Genomic DNA, 24098 nt, shown 5'->3' with positions numbered 1-24098 from the left:
CATTGTTTTTAATAGCTGAGTAATACTCCATTGTGTAAATATACCACATTTTTTGAATCCATTCCTCAGTTGAAGGACATCTGGTTCTGTGACAGTTTTAAATTTAAGTTGTCTGTAATTGTTTGGCTAAATATCTGTCCTATATTTTCCTCCTTTATCATCCCTTTTGTTATATTTTAATAGATAAGATATTTGATTTTGATTAAAAATATAGGCTAATAAAACAGAATAGAAAGCCTACAAATTAGATTCAGATATATTTGGAAACTTGATATGTAGCCATAAGTACTTTTAAAAATAGAGATGATGGGTCACACACTGCACATACACCAGTTTCAGATGGGCTAGAGAGCTAAATATAGAAAAGAAACTCTTCAGATGTTTGGAAGGATACAGCAGGAGTCTGTTTAGGCTACAGAATGTTCTTCATGCTTGAAGGGGAAGCATTCTTTATTTTCCAAAGGAGTAAGACGTCATAGATAAGGGGAAAAAAGTTTTTTCATTCTTTTTAGGTTTTTGTCTTAGGATTTATATTGCTGTGAAGAGACACCATGATTATGGCAGCTATTATAAAGGAAAGCATTTAATTGGGGCTGGCTTACAGTTCAGAGGTTTAGTCTATTGTCATACTTCGAGCAAATACGATAAAAGAAGCAGAGGAATTGTGCTCCAGGTTCACAAGGGTAGGGAATAACATGCAAGTATCTCATTGTCTGAAGTAGGAACCTTGAAGTTCCCAACAACCGTGTTGGTGACTCACAACTCCTTGGATGCCTCTGGCCTTCTCAGGCACCCATACACCCAGGATTAAAAATAAAATAAAAAAATAAAATAAAATAAATAAAATAATAAAATATAAAATAATAAAATAAAAAATAAAATAAAAAAATAAAAAAAAGAAAAAAAAATCCTAAGAATTCACTGAAACAAATTATTACAATACATACTATTAAGACAATACATACATACATTAAGACAATACATACTAAATGAGACATTGATACCTAGTAAGAAAACCTTTTTTACAAGTTAAAGATCTGAGTTTTTAGTTAAGACTTTGAGATGAATAATCTGCATCTCAACGATAGACATTACATAGCAAGAAGAGGGCTCAGTGTTGGATGACAATAAGGTACTTCTGTGTCCTGTGGTGCTGAGGTATCATTGGTATTGCCCTCGCCTCTGTACACACCTACATGCTAGAAATGTTAACTAGATTCTATTTGTATTGATACTTAGGAAAACTCTTACAATTTAGAAGCTACAGAATAGCATTGCTTATTGTCAAATAATACTTCTAGAAATATAAATGTAAAGAAGAAAATAAAGTTAAAAGACACTGTAAGGAAGGACAGAGGAAAGGAGTAATTCACAGAAGTGGAAAATGGGGTAGCTAAAACGTGTCTTCTCTAGTAATCAGCAAAGTACAATTAAAGCACTATCATTTTGTACTCAAAAATAGACTGAAATTTAAGTCTAACATGATTAATTATTGGCAGATGGTTTGATGATTTTTATACATACACACACTAATGTGTTCTCTCACTTTTTCACTCTCAACTTTTATTAAAGAAAACTCATTTGCTATAAAAATAACCTTTTTCTTTTCTTTTTTAGATGAATTGACCTGATAAACAATATTTGCAATAGTGCTAGTAATTTACTTATTTATAAAGGGAAATAGAAAAATAGCTTTAATGCTTCTGAGTACTAAGCTAAGTATTTTATATTCATGATTTCATCTTATTAACAGTTTTGTTAATATATTCATCAGATATATGATACAATTAAAATGTTTAGAAGTCAAACACTGCCCTGGCCAAAATACCTTGCTAGTTGTTATTTGGAGCCAGTACTCTGCATTGGAAGTCTTTGATTCTAAGCCCATATTTTTTTGTGATAAATTGTAGTCAACATTATGTAACCATAGCTGAAACTACAGTAAGTAGTGTTTCTGAAGCTGAGATGTCATAGACTCAATAGCATATACAAAATGGTACAAGCAGTACCGGCAAAGGGTTAGTGATGGATATTAGGAGAAAAATAAGTCAGAAAAATAGTAATATTGCTTATGTTCACATAGCACATATTCAGGTGTCTTCTGTTTTACAGAAAAGTAACTGAAGCTTAGAGAGGATACTCAGGCAATCCTTGGTAACACTGAGTAGTACTGTGGTTCAGTGTCCTTTCTATTACATCATCACAGATGTCAAGATTAGAAGAGACTAAAACAAGCATAAAAATCATTAGGCTTTTAGAGAAAAACACTATCTGGAAGGAGAGTGTAGGGATTAAAAGATGCAGATGCACATAGCCAAACATCAGACTGGACCCCAATGGAGAAGTTAGAGAAAGGGCTGAAGGAGCTGAAGAGGTTTGCAACCCCATAAGAAGAACAACAATATCAACAAACCCCCAAAGCTCCCAGAGACTAAGCCCCCTACCAAAGAGTACACATTGGGGGGGACGACCCATGGCTCCAGCTGGATATGCAGCAGAGGATGTCCTTATCTGGCATCAGTAGAAGAGGAGCCCCTTGGTCCTATGGAGCCTCAGTGACTCAGTAGGGGAATGCCAGAGCAGGGAGGTGGGAGTGAGTAAGGGTGTGGGGGAGGGACTACCCTCATAGAGGCTGGGGGAGGGGCCAAGGGATAGTGGGTTTGTAGAGGGGAAACCGGGAAGAGGGGGTAAGATTTGAAATTTAAGTAAGTAAAATAACCAATAAAAATTAATTTATAAAATTTAAGTTAAATTTCAGTCCAGCAATTTAAGCCGACAACTAGCATGTATCTTCAGGGCACAGGAGAGTGAGAGACAGGTTAGCCTGCAAATGAGTGAGAGAGATGTTTACATCTACAGATTATTTACAGCTTAGAATTATAGAGAATTACAAATGCTTGTTTAGTAGTTCTGTATGGCTGGGCAGTGGTGACGCACACCTTTAATCCCAGCACTTGGTAGACAGAGGCAGGCGGATTTCTAAGTTTGAGGACAGAGTGAGTTCTAGGACAGCCAGGGCTATACAGAGAAACCCTGTCTCAAAAAACAAAAACAACAAAAAAAAAACAAAAGTAATTATGGTAAACTTTTTACGATAAATGTTTTGTGAGGATACATTCATTAGAAAATGGAAAATATAATATACATAGCTATAAAGGAGAAATAAGATATATCTTAGGACTTTTAAAATCTGGAGATAGTATATTTTTAGACTTTTTTTTTTTTTTTTTTTTTGAGACAGGCTCTTGCTGTATAAGCTCATGGTAGCCTTACACTGCCTTCACCTCCTAAGCATAGGGAAGTTTTAAACTTTTAATGAATTCCAAGAATTGAGTTGATAATAGGAAGTGGGCTAAAAGAGGACCAAAGACTGAAAATGTTTTTATAAATTCACTTTGGTTATCTTTCTTGAAATCACACAAGTATGTTTAAAGTAAATATATTCTAACCGATGACAAAAATATGATGCCCTATATTGAAGCTAAGAACGTGTGTGTGTGTGTGTGTGTGTGCATGTGTGTGTGTTATAAAGTTCTAAATACCTTTAAGCCTGAACTAACAAATATTTGTAACAAATCCAGGGATGGATGTCTGTCTGTCTGTCTGTCTGTCTGTCTGTCTCATTATTGTGCCTCAGGCTGATTTTGAACTCAAAATCTTCCTGCCTCAGTCTCCTAGGTGCTGGGCTGATACGCATGCACTACCATGCCCAGGATTGCTTGGTTTTAATAGCATGTGGCAGAGGAGAGCTAGAGAAGTAAAAGATTTGTTATGAAACCCCAGGGGCATGAACAAAGAAATAGCTTAGCCCACAGGAGGGAGGGTGGGAAACTGAAAAGGTACTGAGAAGTGTAACAGTAGCTGGGCGGTGGTGGTGCACGCCTTTAATCCCAGCACTTGGGAGGCAGAGGCAGGCAGATTTCTGAGTTCGAGGCTAGCCTGGTCTACAGAGTGAGTTCCAGGACAGCCAGGGCTACACAGAGAAACCCTGTCTCGAAAAACTAAAAAAAAGTGTAACAGTATTAGATCTTTGCAGTGGTGACCTTGAATCAGCAAGAAAATGTTAAATAGCAGAATAAACAAGGGTGAAAAGAAGATGTTATTGTTTTAAATAGTTAAAAATAACAGCTTTAATGCTTAAAAATAGTCTTAGTAATCCAGAGTCTGTTCTGTAAAATTAGTGAACACTCCAGGGGAGCTGATAAGTAAAAGCACTGAGAAGGGCTGCAGAGACGGCTCAGTGAGGAAGGTGCTTGCTGCCAGGACCTGCAAGTAGATCTTCTCTGACCTCCAAAAGTGCTGTGCCTTGTATGTATACACATATACAAACATACAAAATAAGTTAATAACTTGTTAAAAATACCACAAGCCTTAATGCCACTTACGCTCATTGCTAGTTATTGGCATCGCAATACTTGTGGTCATAGTTGGGAAAGAAAAGGTGACTTTTTCTTTTCAGGATTTGAACCCAAGGCTTTAAATTTAAATGTACTTTTTAAAAATGTGTTTTATTGCTTGCTACTTTACATTTATGCAAATTTCCATTTTAGGAAGGAACATCTGCCATGGAAAATCTAAGTGAAATGCAGTGTATGTGGTTTGAGACAGAGTGCATTTCTGCCTATCAGCGCCTGGGGAGATACGGGGATGCCTTGAAAAAATGCCATGAAGTAGAAAGGGTGAGTTGTTAGGGTGTGGATTCTAGTTTCATCTGTAAGTGACAAGAAAAACAGGTACAAGTCTGCACTGGATCACCTGCCTCTTCTGACTGACTTTGACAGCTTCATTTGAAAACAATTCTTTAGTATTGTGAGCAATGTGGAGTAAATGATTACTTTTTTGATACTTTTGACATGTTTATGTATTCTTTTTCTGAAGAGAAAAAGAAAACAATTAATTTAGTAAAAGCAGTTTGTACTATCATTACATATATTCACAGTTTTTCTTTCCTGATCCGGCCATTAATTTTTCATCAGCAGCCTAAGAGGGACGCAGAGCTGGTGGTAACCTCTTTCCCCCCTAAGCGTCAGGATCTGGTCCACAGTCAGCCTCTCTCCAGTTCGTCTTCCCAGGATGCTTGTTTTCACCTTTGGTACCCTGTACATCAAAGGGCCAGTTCTCAGGCTTATTTTATTGCTTGTTTTTAGAATTGTTTGTGTGATATGCCTTTAGTGAGGGCACTTTTCTTTTCCCTTGTGTGAATTTTTGTTCTCCTGTTCTTTGTCATCTCTGAAGCACTCTTCTTCTACATGGACCACAGGAGGAAAGGAGCCGCAAATGCACCCCTGAGGCAGTCCTCAGCAGCCCTCAGTTGTGGGGCACTCGGCACCACTCTTCCTCTGCTGACGCAGTATAAAACCACAGGCGTCGTAGTCAGGTGAGCCTGATGTCTGCACCGCGGCAGTCACTTTGGCCTTCTTCCCACATGAAACTCCTGAGGTTACCCAGAAGAAGGCTCTGTCTTAGGGGGTGGCTTTCGATGGGAATTGGAACTAGGATTATACCAGAACCTTTATAGAAATCACCAAAGTTCGCTTTGTTTTTTGTTTCTCTTGTCCTTTAAACTTATGTTTCTAGGGGAAAGACTTCTCATTTTCTCTTTGAGAATTACAAGCCTCGTGGATTGTATGTTAAATATCCAAACATAGTTTAAATCAGGTACCTATTTCTGTGCTGAAATTGTAGGACAACATTAGGACTGGTGGTACAGGCCAGAACTCAGGAGGATCATAAGTTCGAAACTAGCATGAGTTGCAAATGGTATTTAAGGTCAACCTAGGTGATATAGTGAGACCCAGTCACAAAAAAAAAAGGAAAGAAGATGGGTTGGTGTATAAATGTGGTTGTTGTACAAGCCGAGTGACTTGAATTCAGGTCCCTGGTGTCCCTAACACCTGAACATGGTGGTGTGTGTCTGTAACCCCAGGACTCCTGTGCTGAGTTGAGAAGTGGAGATGAAGTGGAGACAGGAAAATCCTGTGGAACTTGTGGGCCGGCTAGTCTGGAGTGCACAGACAGCAAGAGAGGCCCTTATAAAGCAAGATGTAGGGGCTGGAGATATGTCTGCTTCAGCAAGAGCACTTGCTCTTTCAGAGGACCGGTGTTTGAGTTCCAGCGCCCAACATGGTGGTTTATAACTATTCCTCACTCTGATTCCAGGGTATCTGGTGCTATCCTCTGACCTTCATGAGCACCACACATGCACATGGTGCACAGGCATACATGCAGGCAAAACACACATACACATAAAATAAATACATGGGAAAGAAACAGCAAAACAAAAGGAAGTGGAATGTGAGAACCCAGTTTACTCTCTCATTTCCACTTATACGTACTGTCATATACAAATGTGTACACAAACCATAACAAAAAAGAACAAAAGCTAGCAGCAAAAAATACTGAATATCAGTACTTTGTGTCAGTGCTCCCTAGTGTCTACTAGTTAAAAAAGCTTCCTGCTTGTTAAAGACATTTCATGTACCCCATCGTTGGTGAGATGTAACTCTTTACTAAGCATTTACAGAGTAGTACTTTGAGCAGGGATGCAACTAGAAACTTACTCATTTTTCTGTAGAAGTTTAATCTAAATGTTTGTAGGATTGTTAGAGTTGGAACCTGCCCCAGTCTGTAGGGCAGTGAACTGGGACCAGGGCACCTGAAAGAGAGAACTGGGGGAGCAAGGGTACGTGAAGAAGGACAGCAAGTCAAGAAGTCTGATCAAGCTGTTGAATTTTTATTACATACAAGCAGGATATGGGAAGGGGATGATGTAGGGTCCCTTTGTTTCTGGGGAGTACAGGTGTTCTCAGGGGGAGTACAGATCTTCTCAAAAACAGGATATTGGCTGACTAGGCCATTAATGTTTAAGCAAGGTGGCTCCCAACAGGAACCTTTGTGACTTAAGTTCCATTCTTCTTAATTCTTGTCTTGCTTTATGATTTTTCAGTATTTCATAGATTGCCAGATTATGTTAAATATATCTTCTGTTACTGTGTATCATTAAGTTTATAGTGACTTTGGCTGAGTAACATGAATGAAATTCTTAAATTCTTATATGACTTCTAGTTCAAAAAGTAATTTAACTGGAAGAAAGTATATTTGAAGGAAAGGGTTACATTAATTACCAGAGATTAAAATTTAGAAATCGCCGGGCAGTGGTGGCGCACGCCTTTAATCCCAGCACTTGGGAGGCAGAGGCAGGCGGATTTCTGAGTTCGAGGCCAGCCTGGTCTACAGAGTGAGTTCCAGGACAGCCAGGGCTATACAGAGAAACCCTGTCTCGAAAAACCAAACAAAAAATTTAGAAATCATGTGGCATAATTATTTTTATTTTAAAAAAACTATCTTTATTCAGAGTTTGCTATTGACATTTCACTCTATGAAGAATCTGAAATATAAGTGCCACTTCTCATGTCACTTGCAATGATTATATTAATACTAAAAATAAAGTTTAACTCATAAATAATATGTATATTTTACATATATGTAGAAATGTGTTTAGTTTAAGTAAGTACATTAAATATTTAAATGGCTGATTTCTAATAAAAGTAATACATTGAAAGAATATTAATGTCATTGGAAAGATTTAAGAGTATAAATTTCAGGCTTGGGTGCTGGGGAGATGGATTAGTGGTTAAAGTACCTGTTGTGTATGCATGAGGTCTGAATTCAGATATCCAGCACTGATACAAAACCAAACAAATAGCAAAAACCAGGCACTGAGGCACACATCTGAAGGCATGAGACAGACAACCCCCTGGGGCTTCCTAACTAGATAGTCTAGCTGAAAATAGTAAGTTCCAGAGTCAGTGAGTGACCTTGTCTCAACAGCTAAAGGGGGGGTGGAGGGTGGGGGAGGGCAGTTGAAGATATCCTGCCTTCAACATCTCTGCAGGAACCCACAGAGAAAATTGTACACTTACACACACACACACACACACACACACACACACACACACACACACACAGCACTTGCCTTGCTAGCATGATGTCAAGAATTTGGAATCCTCTGAATCCATGGAAAAAGTATGGTAGAATGATGTGTTTCTGTAATCCCTGTAGTGATAGACTGAGTTGCAGAGACAGGTGGATCCATGGAACTTACTGGGTCTGCTAGCCTGATCAACATGGCACATTTCTGGCCAGTGAGAAACCCTGTGTCAATCAAAAGCACCTCAGAACAGACATCTGAGGTGGTTGTTCTCTGACCTCCATGCATACATCATGTTCTCCTGCATCTTCAAGAATGCCCAGTGCCCACGTGTGCACATGCAAAAGTATAAAATTCAAAGATGACTTTTGTTTTTCCTGGAGACAGGGTCTCACTATGCATGTATTCCTGACTTTCATGTAGACCATATGTAGACCATGTTGGCCTCAAACTCAGAAATCCCACTGCCTCTTGAGTGCTGAGGTTAAAGGCATACACCACCACACCCATCTTTCGAACATGATTTATAACTATTTCATAAGTGAATTTGTACCTGCTTCTTATATTTTAATAAAGAAATAAATACAGTTCACAAATATAATTTTGCATTTTATCTTTTAAATAAAAGTAAAGTAAGAATAAGGAACAGGTCTTTCTGCTTTGCCAATTTTAATCAAGACCTCTCTCATTAAAAGCAGTTCCAGCTTTCACATGCTGTGGTGGCTTCTTAGAAATTGGAGTTGAAATTTTAGCATTTTGGAAATGGTATATAGTACCTTTTCTGTCTTCATTTTGGCCTTCTCAGTGGATTTTAAGATTACCTGTAAAGGTCATATGGCCCAGTCCAATCTGATGTTTAAAGTTTTTAAAACAAAACAGCTGTCTTCAAAGTACTAACTATAGACTTGCATTTACAGCAACATTCTAAATTATTATTATTATTATTTTTTGAATACTGACTGGGATCTCTTTAGTGTACTGGCTTATATTTGGGTCAGGGCAATATATAGTGCATATAACATTATTTCTTACTGTTTATTCACTCTAGGATTTCTGGCAGAGTAAGACATGTTGCATCTTTTTAAGTTCTCACAGGCTTTATAATCACAGATTCTTTAGAGGAAAAGGGTTTTTTCCATCCACCCACCCATCCTCTCATGCAATACATCCGACTGCAGTTTCCCCTCCCTCCACTCTTCCCAGTCACGTCCCCTCCGCATTTCACAATTTTTAAGAATGGACATTTTGTTGTTTTCTTTGTTTAAGTTCTTAATTGTCTCAGCCAAGGATTCAGAGACATAATAGACCATGGAGTAGCTAGAAGGTAGCATAACACAATTCCTGAATAAAGTCGGATTCTAAATTTTGATGGAGCTTCTCCTAACTCCTTGTCAACTAATGTTAAGTTAAGCCAATTTTTTTTCTGTTTTGTTGAGAGAGGGTGTTGCTGTGTAGTCAGTGCTAGCTTCAAAGTTGTTCATAGTCAAGCCTAATTTTGACCATCTGCCAACAGTGGGTGCCAGGCAGGGGGAGAAAGGGGTTAAGATTATGTATTTAGTTGCTTATGTAGTATTCTGCAGTACCCCTGTTTATTCCAAAGCAAAATATCAACAAACCATAGCTGTATTATTCTACTTTTTCTGATTTTATCTAGCATTTAAATTTTTTTTTAAACAATCAAAAGCTATATGGAGTAAGTAAACACCTAGGTTTGCCAGTGGTAGAGTGGTTCCAAGACACAGTGTATTCAATGGAAAAACTGGGAAGACTTCTGGTAAACTGGGCTAAGTTGGTCACCCAGTTTATGGAAGACATCAACTGGAGAGAGGCAGCCTGTGGGCTGTTACTGATAAAGAGGTGGTTTAAGTATTTGTGTATTCCAGATTCCTTCTGAAGTGTGACTAAAAATCTGTGTCTACTGATACTTCTAGGAATATATTTTGAAGCATGTCATCAGTTCCTCATGTGTTTCTCAACTTAAATAATGTTGTGCAGTCCCTTAGATGTTTTCATCTTACTGTGTTTCATGACTTAGCATTGCTCTTTCCCTTAGCCAACTGTGTTGGATTTCAGTATGTTACTTTTATGTAAGCCTGGTTTACATTAAGGAAAAGCACTAACACCATTATGAAATAGTTAGCCTTTGATTTTTAAAAAATAAATTGATGTCATTACTTACTAATGTGTCTCTGAAAATTTAATTTTCAAATATATCATTAAAACATGATTTTCTAATAAGTGAACTAATATGAAATGTTTATTTTTTTCTTGTTGCTTGTCCTCTGTGTTATACTTTTATTCTTTTTAGAATTCTTTTCTTAAACTCTTAGATATTTAGTGTGATTCTATGTATATATAGCATGTTTCTAATTACCAAGATAGCTAAAAATATCAAGTGGTTAGGAATAATTGTTAGAATCTGTCCTCTACATAGTTACTAGACCGGCGGCCTGCCTCCGGTATCCCTCCTCCCTGAGGGACTGTCAGACACTTTATTTTTTATAGAGTCTAGAGAAACCAAAGTGGAGTGAAGAAGCAGAGGTACAAACATACGTAGGGAGAAAACGAAATTATAAAATTGCCTTGTGTACATAGTGGAGGTGAATTTCATGCAAGCAATTACTACTTAAGCTCTGAGGTTGGGGTGATAAGTCCTTTGGAAATTATATGAAAGTGTTGAGCTTACTTTTTGGGAAGAAGTTACTATTTTTGTTGTTACAAAGACTTAAGGTTTAAGAATTTATGGAATATGCATATGTTAATGGGAGCTTCTTCATGAGAAGAAGTTATAATGCTGCCTTTGTAATAGCACTTTACTAATGAGAGTAAGCTTTAAAATGTGTTGCTTGATCAGTCACCTTAAGAAACTGCTATATAGATTTTATCCCTACCTTAGATTAAATAATTAAGGCACTAAGGAATCAAAGACTTGTGCCTGATAAGCTTCTTCCTTCCAGTTGGCAGGTACTCTGCTGTGTGTTACACTCTTTAGGAAGGAGGCTTAAAGTCTTGCCCTCACAAGAGCTCAGGAAGGAGTAGATAAGTCAGATTTGTAAACATTTAGTGTGAATCTGTATGCAGTTAGTTTCGGAGTTGTGTTTTGTTCTGACTTGCTGGTTTTTACTGGAGTACAGAGGTAAACTACATCAACATAACCAATTTCCAGGGTTAAAAGATAACCTGAGCCTTCTCTTGTAAACATAGAGTATCATCACAAATTATCATGTCAGGAAATAGGGTGGATTCTGATTACAGAAGAGCCTGTTAAGTTGAGATCAGCTGTGTTCAGAGTTTTGCAGCTGTAAAGATGACACTGTAAGTTGAGTGCATCCAGGTGAAACTGTGCCCTTATTGTTCTGGAGGCTTTTTAATAGTTTTTTGGGTTTTTTTAAATATGGTTTTCTTTTAAAAGGTAAAAGTTATTGACATAAATGTAAGGGATAATCTTGTGGTTTTGTTTTTAAGCATTTTCTTGAGATAACTGATGATCAGTTTGACTTCCATACATACTGCATGAGAAAGATGACCCTCCGTGCTTATGTTGGCCTCTTGAGATTAGAAGATACTCTGAGAAGACACCCTTTTTATTTCAAGGCTGCTAGATCAGCAATTGAAATATATTTGAAATTACATGATAACCCTTTAACCAATGACAGCAAACAAGAAGACATAGATTCAGGTAATGAAAAGATTAAAAAGAGTACTAAACTTGAGAATATTATCAGATATTAACGTATTACTTAGAAAAGTGTATCAACATGTTTAAAGAGAAAAATATAATTTACTCTAATCAGTCATATACTATATACTAGATCAAATTGTCTTGTCTCACTCCAAATGTTTGTATAACTAAAATAACAATAAAAGACATGTTGTCAAATGGATATGAAGACTGTATTGGCTAATTGATAAATTAGGAAGAAGCAAGAGAAACTTCAAATAAAGTTCCTGTTTATTTGAGGAGGCTGATGTTCTCTAGCTGATACATTTCCACCAAGTGAATGAGAGGACTTGCATATATCCTCCTAATCCCAGTATTAATGCCCGGCTGCCCTCAAATTCTTGATGTTTCTGCCTCAGCCTCTGTATAGGTAACATCAAACACTGTCTTTTTTGGTTTTGTTTTCAGTAACACCAGTTAAGAAAGAATATAAATATCTGTGTGCTACTTTATTTTCATTAAATGGTAATTGAAGAAAAGGCTTTTGAGGGCTGGTGAAATGGCTCAGCAGATAAACTCCTGCCACATAAGCCTCATGATTTGAGTTTGATGCCTGGAACCCCTGTAAAGGAAAGAACCAATTCCATTCCTCTGACCGTCATACATGTAGGAGGCCATGCACCCCCCAATCTCAACCTCTTCTCTACCACTACTCCCACACACACACTAATAAATGTTTTTAATTAAAACATTTTTCTAATTATATATAATTAAATAAATTTATATGTAATTAAATAGTTATATAATTTTTAAAGCTTTGAGTACCTCAGGAAAAATGCATGTTCTTACAGCTTGTGGTATTTGCTTTACTGAAAGTAAGATTGCCTTTATTGCTTGTCAGTCACTGGAGAGCCAGTGTCCACAGAGGTCCAGTATATAGTAGATAGGAAATTCAGATTTCATTACATACATTCTCTCTTACCCTTGCAACACCCCATGAGCATAATTGGTACAAGTTTTACAACTTGAAACTGAGGAGGGTAAGGTGATTTGCCTGTTAACTGTTGTGTGGAGGACTATATTTGTTTCCTGTTGTCATTGACTATGGTGGCAAAGGCAGCTAATAGATAAAGGGCTTATTTTAACTCAAAATTCCAGGTTGGGATAATAGCAGGGAAGACAAAGGCAGCAGGAACTTAAAACAGCTGGTCATAGCCACAGTCAAGAACAGAGAATGTACACACAGTACTCAGCTCTTTCTCCTCTTTAATCAGTGTGGGATCCAAACCCAGGAAAGAGTGCCACTAACTTTCCACCTCACTTAACATAACTAAGACAGTCTCCCACAGATATGCCCATAAGCCAACCTAATCTAGACAGTCTCATGATTCTCGATTGTTTCAAGCTGACATGTAAAATTATCACAGAGACAGGGCTTAGTTGAAATTACTTTTAGTTATTAATGCAACCAACTTTTATTGACTGCCTTTTGTGTGCCATGTTTTGGATAGTCACAAACATACTTTCTAAAACCTTTTACATAGTTACCTCCCATTTCCTCCCCAAAGAAAGCTATATTAGTAGTGTATATTATAAAGCAGACAAAAAATGAAAACTGACCGTCACATGGTTTGCACATTTGAATATTTATAGAAAACCTGTCAGCCAAAGACCTGAAGAAAATGCTTAGCAAGCAAAGAAGAGCTCAGAAAAAGGCTAAGGTAGAAGAAGAGAGAAAGCACACAGAAAGGGAACGTCAACAGAAAAATCAAAAGAAAAAAAGAGAAGAAGAAGAAGAAGACACCAGTGGTCCTAAGGAAGAATTTATTCCTGAAAAACTAGAAAGGGTAGGTTGAATCTACAATTATTGTTTTATGGTAAAATTTATGCTATTTGATTCTGTTCTGGCCATAGTGTATCTCAATGCTTAAATTAAAATTAAATTTAATTTAATTTAAGTCATAAGAGCCACTGTGGTAATATGCAATGTCCAAAATACGCAAAAGTTTGGCTAATGTTAATTATATATAGAAATATTATAGGCCAGAGTAGGGGGTCCTCTCAAGGTATGTTCTAATTCCTAGTAAGTGTGTACATGGCAAAGGGAAATTAGGGCATTAAGTGGAGTTAAAATTCTAATAAATGATCTTAAGATGAAAACGTTGAGGCAGGTTCTTTGTTTGTATATGTTGTGGCTTCCTGACTGCGTGAATGAGTGGGCCACTGTCTGCTTTTTGTGCTCTTTTCCTTCTGTTTGTGTTGTCCAATTCAAATATGTTATTTCTGTTTTATCTTACTATATTTTATTTTATTATTATCCCTTAGAAGCCTGTTGATTTTCTAATGAGAGACAGGAAGGGGTGGGTCTAGATAGAGTGGAGATAAAGAGGAACTGGGAGGAGAAAGGGTGGGGGTGTGTCTGTAATCAGGATATATTATGTGAGGGGGAAAGGCTTTTCAATAAAAAGGAGAGGGGACAGTTGAGATTGGTGTGAAATGTCCATATGGCCCAGCCTGGTCCGACAGGACCTGTCCTAAATGGAGAAAAGCAGACAAGGACAGGGCAGTGTGCTGTGAGAGTTACTTAAGTGTTGTTGCTGCCTTTTAAAGTAGAAAGAGAGGGCCATGGCCAAGGATGTGGGCCACCTTTAGGAGTAGAAAAAGGTGTGGAATTCTTCCCTAGAACCCATGAAAGGGAATGCAGTCCTGCTGACTATTTTAAGCCCAAGGAACAGACCAGTGTGGCATTTATAATCTATACAACTGAAAGGAGTTTTTAAAAAAGACACCCAGTTTTTGGGATTTGTAGCAGCAGTATAGTAGTCTATGAAGTCTAGAATCATGGGTTTAATCTGTCTTACTCTATAAATGGTTGTGGTGGTTTGAATGCTTAGCCCAGGGAATGGCACTTTTAGGAGGCCTTGTTGGAGGAAGTGTGTCACTGTGGGGGTGGGGCTTGCGGCTCTAATGCTCAGGTTCCACTCAGTATGGAATGAATCTCCTGGCTGCCTTTTGATCAAGATGCAGAATTCTTGGCTCCTCTAGCACCGTGTCTGCCTGGATACTCATGCTTCCCACCATGATGTTAGTAGACTGAACTTCTGAAACTATAAACCATCCCCAATTAAATATTTTATGTGTAAGAGTTGCTGTGGTCTCTTTCCAGCAATAAATCCCAAACCAAGACAATGGTCAAGCTCTAAAAACAGTACTTCATCCCTAAGATCTTGTCAAAATGTTAGTAGTTATTTTGGGACCAGATTTACAGGAATTTTTAACTTTCATTCACTCATTATAAATCTAATAAATATTTAAAATTTTTCATTACATTTTTCCCAGTTTTGATGTTTTCCTACTTAATTTTTGACATTTGTAATATATAAGGTATTACCAGTACTTGTACAATTTCATAAATTCTGTAGAATAATTTCAGGTAGCTTTTGATTTGTATAAAACTACCCTGATTTTATAGTTATAAAAATAATGTAGCTATTTCTATTTTGAAAACTGTTGGTCATGTAACTTTAAAAAAAAGATTCATCTTATTATTTATGTGTTTGTATATGTAGGTATGGAATGAGGTGACTTATGGGGGCTGGTAGATAGCATTAGACCTCCTGGAGCTGGAGTTACAGGGAGTTGTGAGCTACCTACCATGGTGTTGGAGCTGGGTCCTCATAACAGCTGAGCTGTCTCTCCATTCCCTGACCATGTACTTTGAATTGATTTATAGGTAATAAGTTTTAAATGTTTCATGTTTATTTGGCTATATAAGAAAGTATAAAAATAATTATATATCTGTATGTATAAACTTGAAGGGAATTTGACTTGTGTTAATCTAATTTTTAAATACAAGTTTTCCTTTCTGTTTCAAAATAGGTTGACAATCCATTAGAAGAAGCCATCAAGTTCCTCACTCCTCTAAAAACCCTTGCTGCTGATAACATTTACACCCACCTGCTGGCCTTTGAAATATATTTTAGAAAAGGTAACACATTGTTTTGAATTGAGGTTTGTATATGTCTGTTAATTGTTGTTTTGTTTTTCATGGTACAGGGGGTTGAACCCTCGGCCTCACATATGCTGGGCATGTGCTTTTTCACTGAGCTACACACTCCTAGCCTTGAGTTCAGCTTCTAACCTTTATAATGTTTACCTTATTAGATACTAATTTTGTGATTTAGATCCATTTTTGGTTTTTAGAGCTTTATTTCAACCTTCCACAAAGGTTCAATTCTCTTTCACTTTCCTGCTCAAAAGTTTGCTGGGCAACATATTAAAATATTACAATAAAATTTAGTGTGAGAATACTGTGAACAACCATACAGATTGTTTACATGTGCTGGCTGGTTCTGTGTCAACACAGACTCAAGTCATTTGGGAGGAGGGAGTCTCACATGAGAAAGTGCCCTTACCGGGGCCTATGGGCATTTTCTTGATTGATCTGGAAGAGTCCAGCTCACTGTGGCAGTGCTACCTACAGACTGGTGGTTCTTTGAGGTATAAGAAAGCAGGCGGAGCAAACCATGAGGAGCAACCCAGTAAGCGGAGTTCCTCCATGGCCTCTACCTCAATGTCAGCCTCAGGATTCCTGTCTTGATCTTCCTTTGACTTCCCTGGATGATGATGAACTTCCAGTTGTAAACCCTTTCCTCCCCAAGTTGCATTTGGTCATGCATTTTATCACATCACAGCCTAATTGTTTCCTGTATGTGAAACAGTTTTTAAAATTTTTTCTTCAGAAAGCAAAGAATTGTCTTGGATAATACAAATTAATTTTACATTTTTTTCATGTGTTTTTTAAAATTAAGTTCTTAAATTGAATTTAAGTGAAGATAACACAAATACTCATGCTACGTTTTTTGTTTTGTTTTTCTGGCACAGGGAAGTTTTTGCTAATGTTGCAGTCTGTTAAACGGGCCTTTGCCATTGACAGTAATGATCCTTGGTTACATGAATGCTTGATTAAATTTTCTAAATCTGGTAAGTAAAAAAAGGCGATACTATGTGCATCAACTAGGAAAAGCAAATATAAGCCATCTTCCGTTTAGCTGGACAGAGATGAGACTGCAGAGATCCAGCCAAACCGAACATTCGTCTGATACTCAAATGGTGGTATACCTGAATTAAACAGTGAGATATCTAATTAGTGTGTTTTTGACTAGACTATTAATGTTTGCATTAAGCTTAACGCCCTAAATATAGAAATATTTCAGTTGGTCCCCCCTCCAAGTACAGATGAAAAACAAATCCAGATGTTTTTGTCTTTGTAGTATCTAATCACAGTAATCTTCCCGACATTGTGAGTGAAGTTCTAACTCAAGAAATGAAGAAGATGTTTGTCAACAAAGATTTGCACAGCTTTAATGAGGATTTCCTCAAACACAATGCTACCTCTCTTCAGCATCTACTTGCAGGTTTGTATTTAGAAAAGTATTCAGTCTAACTAATTTCCAAAGGGGGGAAAAATAGCACAGGACCATTTGTAGGCTTTAATTGATCAGAGTGTTCTTGTTAAAAAGGAGAATAGAGTAAGCAGCACTCTTGGATATGATTCACACAGTCACTTAGGAAAGCAAGTTGTCTATCTTATTAAAAGTTACACATTAGGGGCTGGAGAAATGGCTCAGAAGTTAAGAGTACTGTTGCTCTTGCAGAGGACCCCAGTTTAGTTTTCAGAGCCCCACAACCATCCTTAACTCCAATTCCACCAGGGGGTCTAGTGATCTCTTCTGACTTATGTGTGCACCAAACACACACACAATACAAATAAAAATATTTTTTTAAAAAGTTGCTAGTAATTTTCACCTGTAATCTCTGGGACTCCAGATGCTGATGCGGGAGGATGGTAAGTTTGAGGCCAGCCTTAGTTATCTATACACACAGACCCTGCCTCAAACCAAATTATTCCAAGCAAAGAAAGCTTTCAATGAAACATATCTACTGAAATGTATATAAATTTTGGGGAAAGAGAATGAACTAAAATGTTATGTTCAGAGATACGGGAAAAAGTAGTAAATGGCAGAATGGAGTGCCAAGTAGTCATTCAAAGCAGTGTTTACTCAGACGATTCATAGTGACAGTGAGTAACAGCCTTTTGTTTTTGTTTTTTGTTTTGTTTTGAGATAAGGTCTCTTGTAGCCCAGGCTAGCTTTGAACCTAGTATGTAGCTGAGTTTGGGCTTAATCTTCCTGCTGTGATCTAAGTGCTAGGATTACTCCTACCTGGTTGTAACTAACTCTTAGAATACATATGCAGAGATTAGCAAACAATAAATCTCAACTGTATAAAAATCTGTCCGGGAAAAAGCCTGAAAGAAAGTTTGTACCAAAACTTTAACATTGACTTTGGATTATGAGTAAATTTTTTTTCTCAAATCTTTATTTATCTTATACTTTTGGGGTGTTTTTTCTTTCCTTTTTTTTTTTTTAATGGATTGTTTACTATTTCTGTTGGCTCCTTAAAGCCATAGATAACCTAGAACTTCATACTGCCTTTATATCCTGAGTACTGAGATTATAGCTGTGTGCCACTACATCCCAGTTTTATGCAGTGCTGGAGATTGGGCCCAGGCCTCATGCAAGTTAGGCAAGCATTCTACCAACTGGGCTACATTCCTAGCCTTGCTTTATGTGCTTTTTTGTCTTGAAAAGTTAGTTGTATCCTGTCTTGTTATGGAAAGGATTTTAGGCAGCTTACACAAGTACCTAAAATGTCAAAGGCAGCATTAATGAAAACTAGATGAAAGGTGATGGAAAAGAGGTTGAAGATAAATGAAGGACGTACCAAAAATAACTGCTCTACTTTATGCCATAGATAGATAGATAGATAGATAGATAGATAGATAGATAGATAGATAGATAGATTAGATAATTTTAATCTGAACTTTGTTACTAAAGCAAAAGTCTCCATTCTGACATATTTGGAAGAAATACTTACATTAATTAAAAATTACATTTCTAGGCAGAAAGAACAGAGAAGAATTTATCTTTAAGAACAGAGGACAGGCTGGAGAGATGCACGGCTCTTCAGAGCAGATGTGCATTGCTCCTCAGATGATGTAATGATTTTCAGCATTTCATCTGCAGCTCACAGCCACCTGGTAACTCCAGCTCCTGGGGGGAATTCAGCACCTTTGGCCTCTGTGGCTACCTGTACTCACACGCATAAACCCCTACACAGAGAAACATATCTTAAAAATAATAAAAAAAATTAAAGAATAGGTGAAAGTAATAATTTTTAGAAGACCAAGATAATAGAAAACATTTCTTTTTAATAATTGTGAGAAATTGTTTTTGAAATAGTAAGTGAAATTTTAAAGAAAAGGGAAATGTTTACCATATAAGAATAAACCATAAAGTCAAAGACCATTTTGTAACTGTAAGTTAATATTATATAGCATTCTCAACAAATTACTGCCAAATAATGTACATTAATAAGAATACAGTGGGACTGTGAACATAGACCTTATTTATAGGACATGCATGAACTGGGTTTTGTTTTATTTTAAATAACTTTTAAAAATTGCCTTTATGATTATGGAAAGATCTTTCTTTGAGTATATACTTTCATGACAATAACTTGTTCTGTAGATGCTTTACATTAAGGCACTATGCTGTTTAAAAGTGGTTCTGGCTAAAATGATTGATAGGATAGGATAGCCCTGTGCTTTTATATTTTGAATCACATTGTTTCTAAGCACAGAAATGGCCAAATTAGGCTTTTTTTTCAGTAAGTATTTTGTAACTGTGAAGGAAAAACTTTGATAATGTGTTTTGTTTTAAAATTTATTTTTATTTATTTACTTATTCATTTTTTAAAGATTGATTTATTTATTGTATGTATGTGAGTACATTGTAGTTCTCTTCAGACACACCAGAAGAGGGCACCAGATCTCATTACAGACGGTTGTGAGCCACCATGTGGTTGCTGGGAATTGAGCTCAGGACCTCTGGAAGAACAGTCAAGTGCTCTTAACCACTGAGCCATTTCTCCAGCCCCCAAAATTTATTTTTTAAATGTTATGTGTAATAAGTGTTTACCTGTATCTATGTTGATGTACATGTGTGCAGTGCCTGTGGAGGCCAGGAGAGGGGTCAGATTCCTTGGAACTCAAGATACAGATTGTGAGCTGTTCCTAGTTGCTAGGAACTGAACCTGAATCCTCTGTAAGAGAAACAAGTGCTCTTACCTTCTCTCCTGATAGTTTTGCCATGGTAATTCATAGTCTGTCTCAATGTAGCTGAAAGGTTCAGTGAGGTGTTTCTGAATAGAAAGACATTGGGAAGAAATGTCACAGTTGGCTGCCTAAAGCTGGTGTATGCCAGCTCTAGCCCACCATTGATTGATTAAACACTTTAAGCCACATCTGGGTGGTCAGTGTAAGTCAGACAAAATGTAAGCCTTAGGAGTTACTCATGTTATGTCTTGGAATTTCAGGTGCTAAAATGATGTATTTTCTGGACAAGTCAAAGCAAGAGAAAGCAATTGCTACAGCCACTAGGTTGGATGAAACTATAAAAAATAAAAATGTGAAGGTAAGATTCTTCACAGGTTGATTTACAGGTCTTGCAAAATCTAACAAAACATCTGTCTCTACAACATAGTTTTAAGTGGCTCGGAGAGCTCAGCCTGAGTGCAAATCTTTTTTTTTGTTTGTTTGTTTTTTGTTTTTGTTTTTCAAGACAGGGTTTCTCTGTGTAGCCCTGGCTGTCCTGAAACTCACTCTGTAGACCAGGCTGGCCTCAAACTCAGAAATCCGCCTGCCTCTGCCTCCCAAGTGCTGGGATTAAAGGCATGTGCCACCACTGCCCGGCTGTGAGTGCAAATCTTACCTCTATCCACTATTATTAACCTGTGTGACTTCAGGCAAGTTGTGAATGCAGAAGTGATACCTGTTGTGTAGTAGAGTTTGAGTTAACTGAAATAACAGAGCATGAAGTAGGTACCTCGTCCTAGCTCATTCATAGAGGCACTTCAGTGCCTGTTATACAGAACTTGGAGTTGGAATCCTATTTCACCCTCCTGAGTGCTGGGATCAGAGGGGCCTGTGCCACTGTGACCAGCTCAGAGTTAAGAGTTTAACATTCTTTATTTGAAATGCTTACTTACTGTAGATAGGAAGAAGCAACTGCAGTCTTTCTGTGGGATATGTTGTCTCTGTTGATTAAGATTATTAGCTGAACTACTTATCTTTTTACAATTGGTCTTTTCTCCTTGTGTCACTAGACTCTGATAAAGGTCTCTGAGGCACTGCTGGATGGCAGCTTTGGGAACTGTAGGTCCCAGTATGAAGAGTACAGGAAGACCTGCCATAACCTGCTTCCACTTACACCTGCTTTCCTGCCTGCTGTGAATGAAGCCCTCCGTCTCAGCACTCAGCTCAACCACACAGCGGACCACAAGCTCTTGATGAATGAAATTTGAATCTTGTGGGAAGTTGTTCCTACAGACTCAAAGCTGAATTCATATCAGGATTTCTTTTTCACTGTACATTTTAATACTGGTCTGAAATAAAATACTTGGATAGAAGTTTTTAATGGAATATTGTGTAAGCTTATGCTGCGTCTGGCCTCTAATTTACATAGACATCTGTTACAATTGCTTGTTTATACTTGTACCGTCTTACACTCCAGAATTATGAGTGTTGTTGCTTCTGTATTATATACTTCAGTTGTTGATTAAGGTATAGACAGCCCTCTTATGCTATTTTCTTTAGGTCCTAGTTTCAGAATCTGTTTTGACCTCTTGTTTATTTGATTATTTTGAAGGGTTAACTGAATGTTAAGAAATAGCCATATTTTCCATCTTGGTAGATAATGTGATTTGTTCCCTTTTTACCTTAACTTGTATGATTATTTCCTTTGTCAAAGCCATAAAAATGATACTTTATGGTCGAATAAGGATACACCAGTGTTATGTTGATATTCAGAATGTGAAGACTGGTTTGCCTCTTATTCATGTAAATCTCCCCCAACCCCACCCCCCAAGACAGGGTTTCTCTGTGTAGCCCTGGCTGTCCTGGAACTCACTCTGTAGACCAGGCTGGCCTCGAACTCAGAAATCTGCCTGCCTCTGCCTCCCAAGTGCTGGGATTAAAGGCGTGCGCCACCACTGCCCGGCTTATTCATGTAAATTTAACCATTTGTTGTGTAGCTGTTCTAGTCTCACAGACCATTGTGGAGGAATTTTCTTGATTGAGTTGCATAGAGACTTAGCAAGCAGGTTACCCTGAGAAGTTTTCTTCAAGGGAGGATGATTGGGCAGAGTACAAATTACAGCACAGCACTATCTCCTCCAAGACCATCAGTGAGCTTCTGATCTCTCAGATGAGAACTTAAACTATAATTAAACTCTGAAATCCTAGTGTTGTTGAACAGTGTTTTGGGGGGAGCCCTTTTTGCCATATCTAATACAATGGAATCATTCTATTTCTCAATATCAATATGTCTGTAAATCTGTCTGATATAAACCCAGAAAGAAGATTTTATTTAGATAATTCTAAGGTAGTTTTCCTTTAATTCTTTAGATTCATAGTTGTTGAAGAGGAAAAAAAATCACTGTAAAATAATGCCAACCTAGACAGTGCTACAATAAATTATTTCATAGAGTTGTTTGTTTATATCTATTATTATGTGTCCATACTAGAAAAACATTTTTTTGGAAAAGTAGAAACTTAATCATCTTAATCTTTTCAAGTTTATAGAAAATGTGACTGTCAATAACCAACTCCCAGATATGCTTTGGTGCCACAGTAAATAGGGTTCTTTGGTGTTTCAGAAGTATAGAAATAGGGCCAGGCATGGTGGCGCAGGTCTTTTATCCCAGCACTTGAAAGACAGGCAGGTGGAGCTCTGAATTGGAGGCCAGTCTGCTCTGTAGATGGAGTTCCAGTCTAGCCAGGGCTACATGGGGAGGCACTGATTTTAAATGGATATTTGTCACGGAATATTCTGGCAAATAAGTCATCTTACTTTCAGCAGGATGCCATTTTCAGAAAGATGCTAGTGACTACACTGGAAACTGCTTTCAACAGCAGCCTTTCAAAGGAATTGGTGTGGTGGTGTGCTACTGAAGAGACTGCTCAGTAGTCAAGAGTACACACAGACCCAAGTTCTGTTCCTCGTACCCACTCTGGGTGGTTTATAACTATCAAATGGCTCACCACCCAAGGATCTCACATCCTCTTCTGGCCTCTGTAAGCACTTGCACTCAAGCACAGAACTATACACATGGTTAATAAAATTATTTTTAAAAGTTGATTATGTTTTAAAGTATTTCCTTGGGGATAATTTAGTGTTTCTGAGAGTTCTGGGTATGTGCAGTTGAGATGCGAGTGGTCAATTGTAGGCCCGTGCTACTTCCTAAACTTCCCACCTCAGCCAGAGCTGATGTGCGGGTAGGATGCGAGAATGCTATAAGAGAGCTTCATGGACCATTCTGGTGCGGGTTTGGAAAGAAATGCATGACGGATACCCAGTTCATGACAGTTCAGAAGAGAATCAATGATGATCAGCAACAGGGCTGGAGGCCTGTGTTGTACTCTGGCAGAGTCTGGCAGTTTGCCTGTGGCCTGAAAATTTGGATGAGGCTGAAATCAAAGAATGGACTAAGTATAGCAGAGGAAAACTCAAGACAACATAATACTCGAGCTGAGGGATGGTTGTTCCTTGCTGCTTTTAGCTAAGTGTATAAAGAGAATTGATAGTTAAAAAGCAGAACAAAATTAGAATAACATGCAGTTTGATTGTAAGTATCAGGTAGTTGCAGTCATTAAAGCTTATCTGTATTGGAGGGACACTGCTTGCCTTGTATTGGGAAATATGAAATCTATCTCAATAAAGGGTCTAGTGGTTTGGATAAAAATGGCTCCCAAGGCCCATAGGAAATGACATGAGGTCGTTTCCTATGACCTAAGAGGTATGGCCTTTGTAGAGGAGGTGTGGCCTCGTTGGAGGAAGTGTTACTAGGGGATGATCTTTGAGGTCTCAGAAACTCAAGCCAGGCCTAGTGGCTCACTTCTCTCTTCCTGCTGCCTGTGGATCCAGATGTAGAACTCTGCACCTTCTCCATATCTGCCTGCATGCCACCATGCTTCCCACTGCTGACAATGGACTTCTGAAACTGTAAGCCAGCCCCAATATAAGAGTTGCTATGGTCATGGTGTCTATTCACAACAATAGAAACCCTGAGACTTCCATCATATGGCAATACAAGTGTATTTGAAAGACAGAAACAGCCGGGCTGTGGTGGCGCAAGCCTTTAATCCCAGCACTTGGGAGGCAGAGGCAGGTGGATTTCTGAGTTCAAGGCCAGCCTGGTCTACAGAGTGAGTTCCAGGACAGCCAGGGCTATAAAAAAAAAAAAAAAAAAAAAAGACAGAAACAGGTGCTGAAATAGGGCCCTGCTCGAAGGGCCATCTAGGGAAAAGTTTTCCGAGGCTCAGCTGTGTAGGAACTTGGATGCTGCAGGAGCTGTGGTCTGTGGGAACCAGCTACTTTGGAACTA

At 37.9% G+C, this 24098-nt stretch overlaps 1 protein-coding gene across 5 annotated transcripts in view; it reads left to right on the top strand.

Moving 5' to 3' along the window:
- Positions 1-22852, top strand: part of Naa16 (N(alpha)-acetyltransferase 16, NatA auxiliary subunit) — a 58698-nt gene extending 35846 nt beyond the window's left edge. For 3 of the 5 annotated variants that reach the window (XM_028752714.1, XM_028752713.1, XM_028752715.1), the window contains 8 exons: positions 4551-4679; positions 11396-11609; positions 13245-13438; positions 15471-15579; positions 16476-16574; positions 16865-17008; positions 20031-20128; positions 20820-22852. In XM_028752714.1, coding sequence (XP_028608547.1) covers positions 4551-4679; positions 11396-11609; positions 13245-13438; positions 15471-15579; positions 16476-16574; positions 16865-17008; positions 20031-20128; positions 20820-21017 — 1185 coding nt within the window. In that variant the 3' untranslated portion in view covers positions 21018-22852. Of the gene's footprint in view, positions 1-4550; positions 4680-5235; positions 5378-11395; positions 11610-13244; positions 13439-15470; positions 15580-16475; positions 16575-16864; positions 17009-18554; positions 18768-20030; positions 20129-20819 lie in introns of those variants that run through there. The other 2 variants (XM_028752716.1, XR_003709408.1) reach the window with 2 other exon arrangements.
- The last annotated feature ends 1246 nt before the right edge of the window (positions 22853-24098 follow it).

This window comes from Grammomys surdaster, unplaced genomic scaffold, assembly GCF_004785775.1.
Source record: "Grammomys surdaster isolate TR1022 unplaced genomic scaffold, NIH_TR_1.0 125934, whole genome shotgun sequence".
Classification (NCBI taxonomy): domain Eukaryota; kingdom Metazoa; phylum Chordata; class Mammalia; order Rodentia; family Muridae; genus Grammomys; species Grammomys surdaster.
This window is presented reverse-complemented; position numbering and strand designations above follow the sequence as displayed.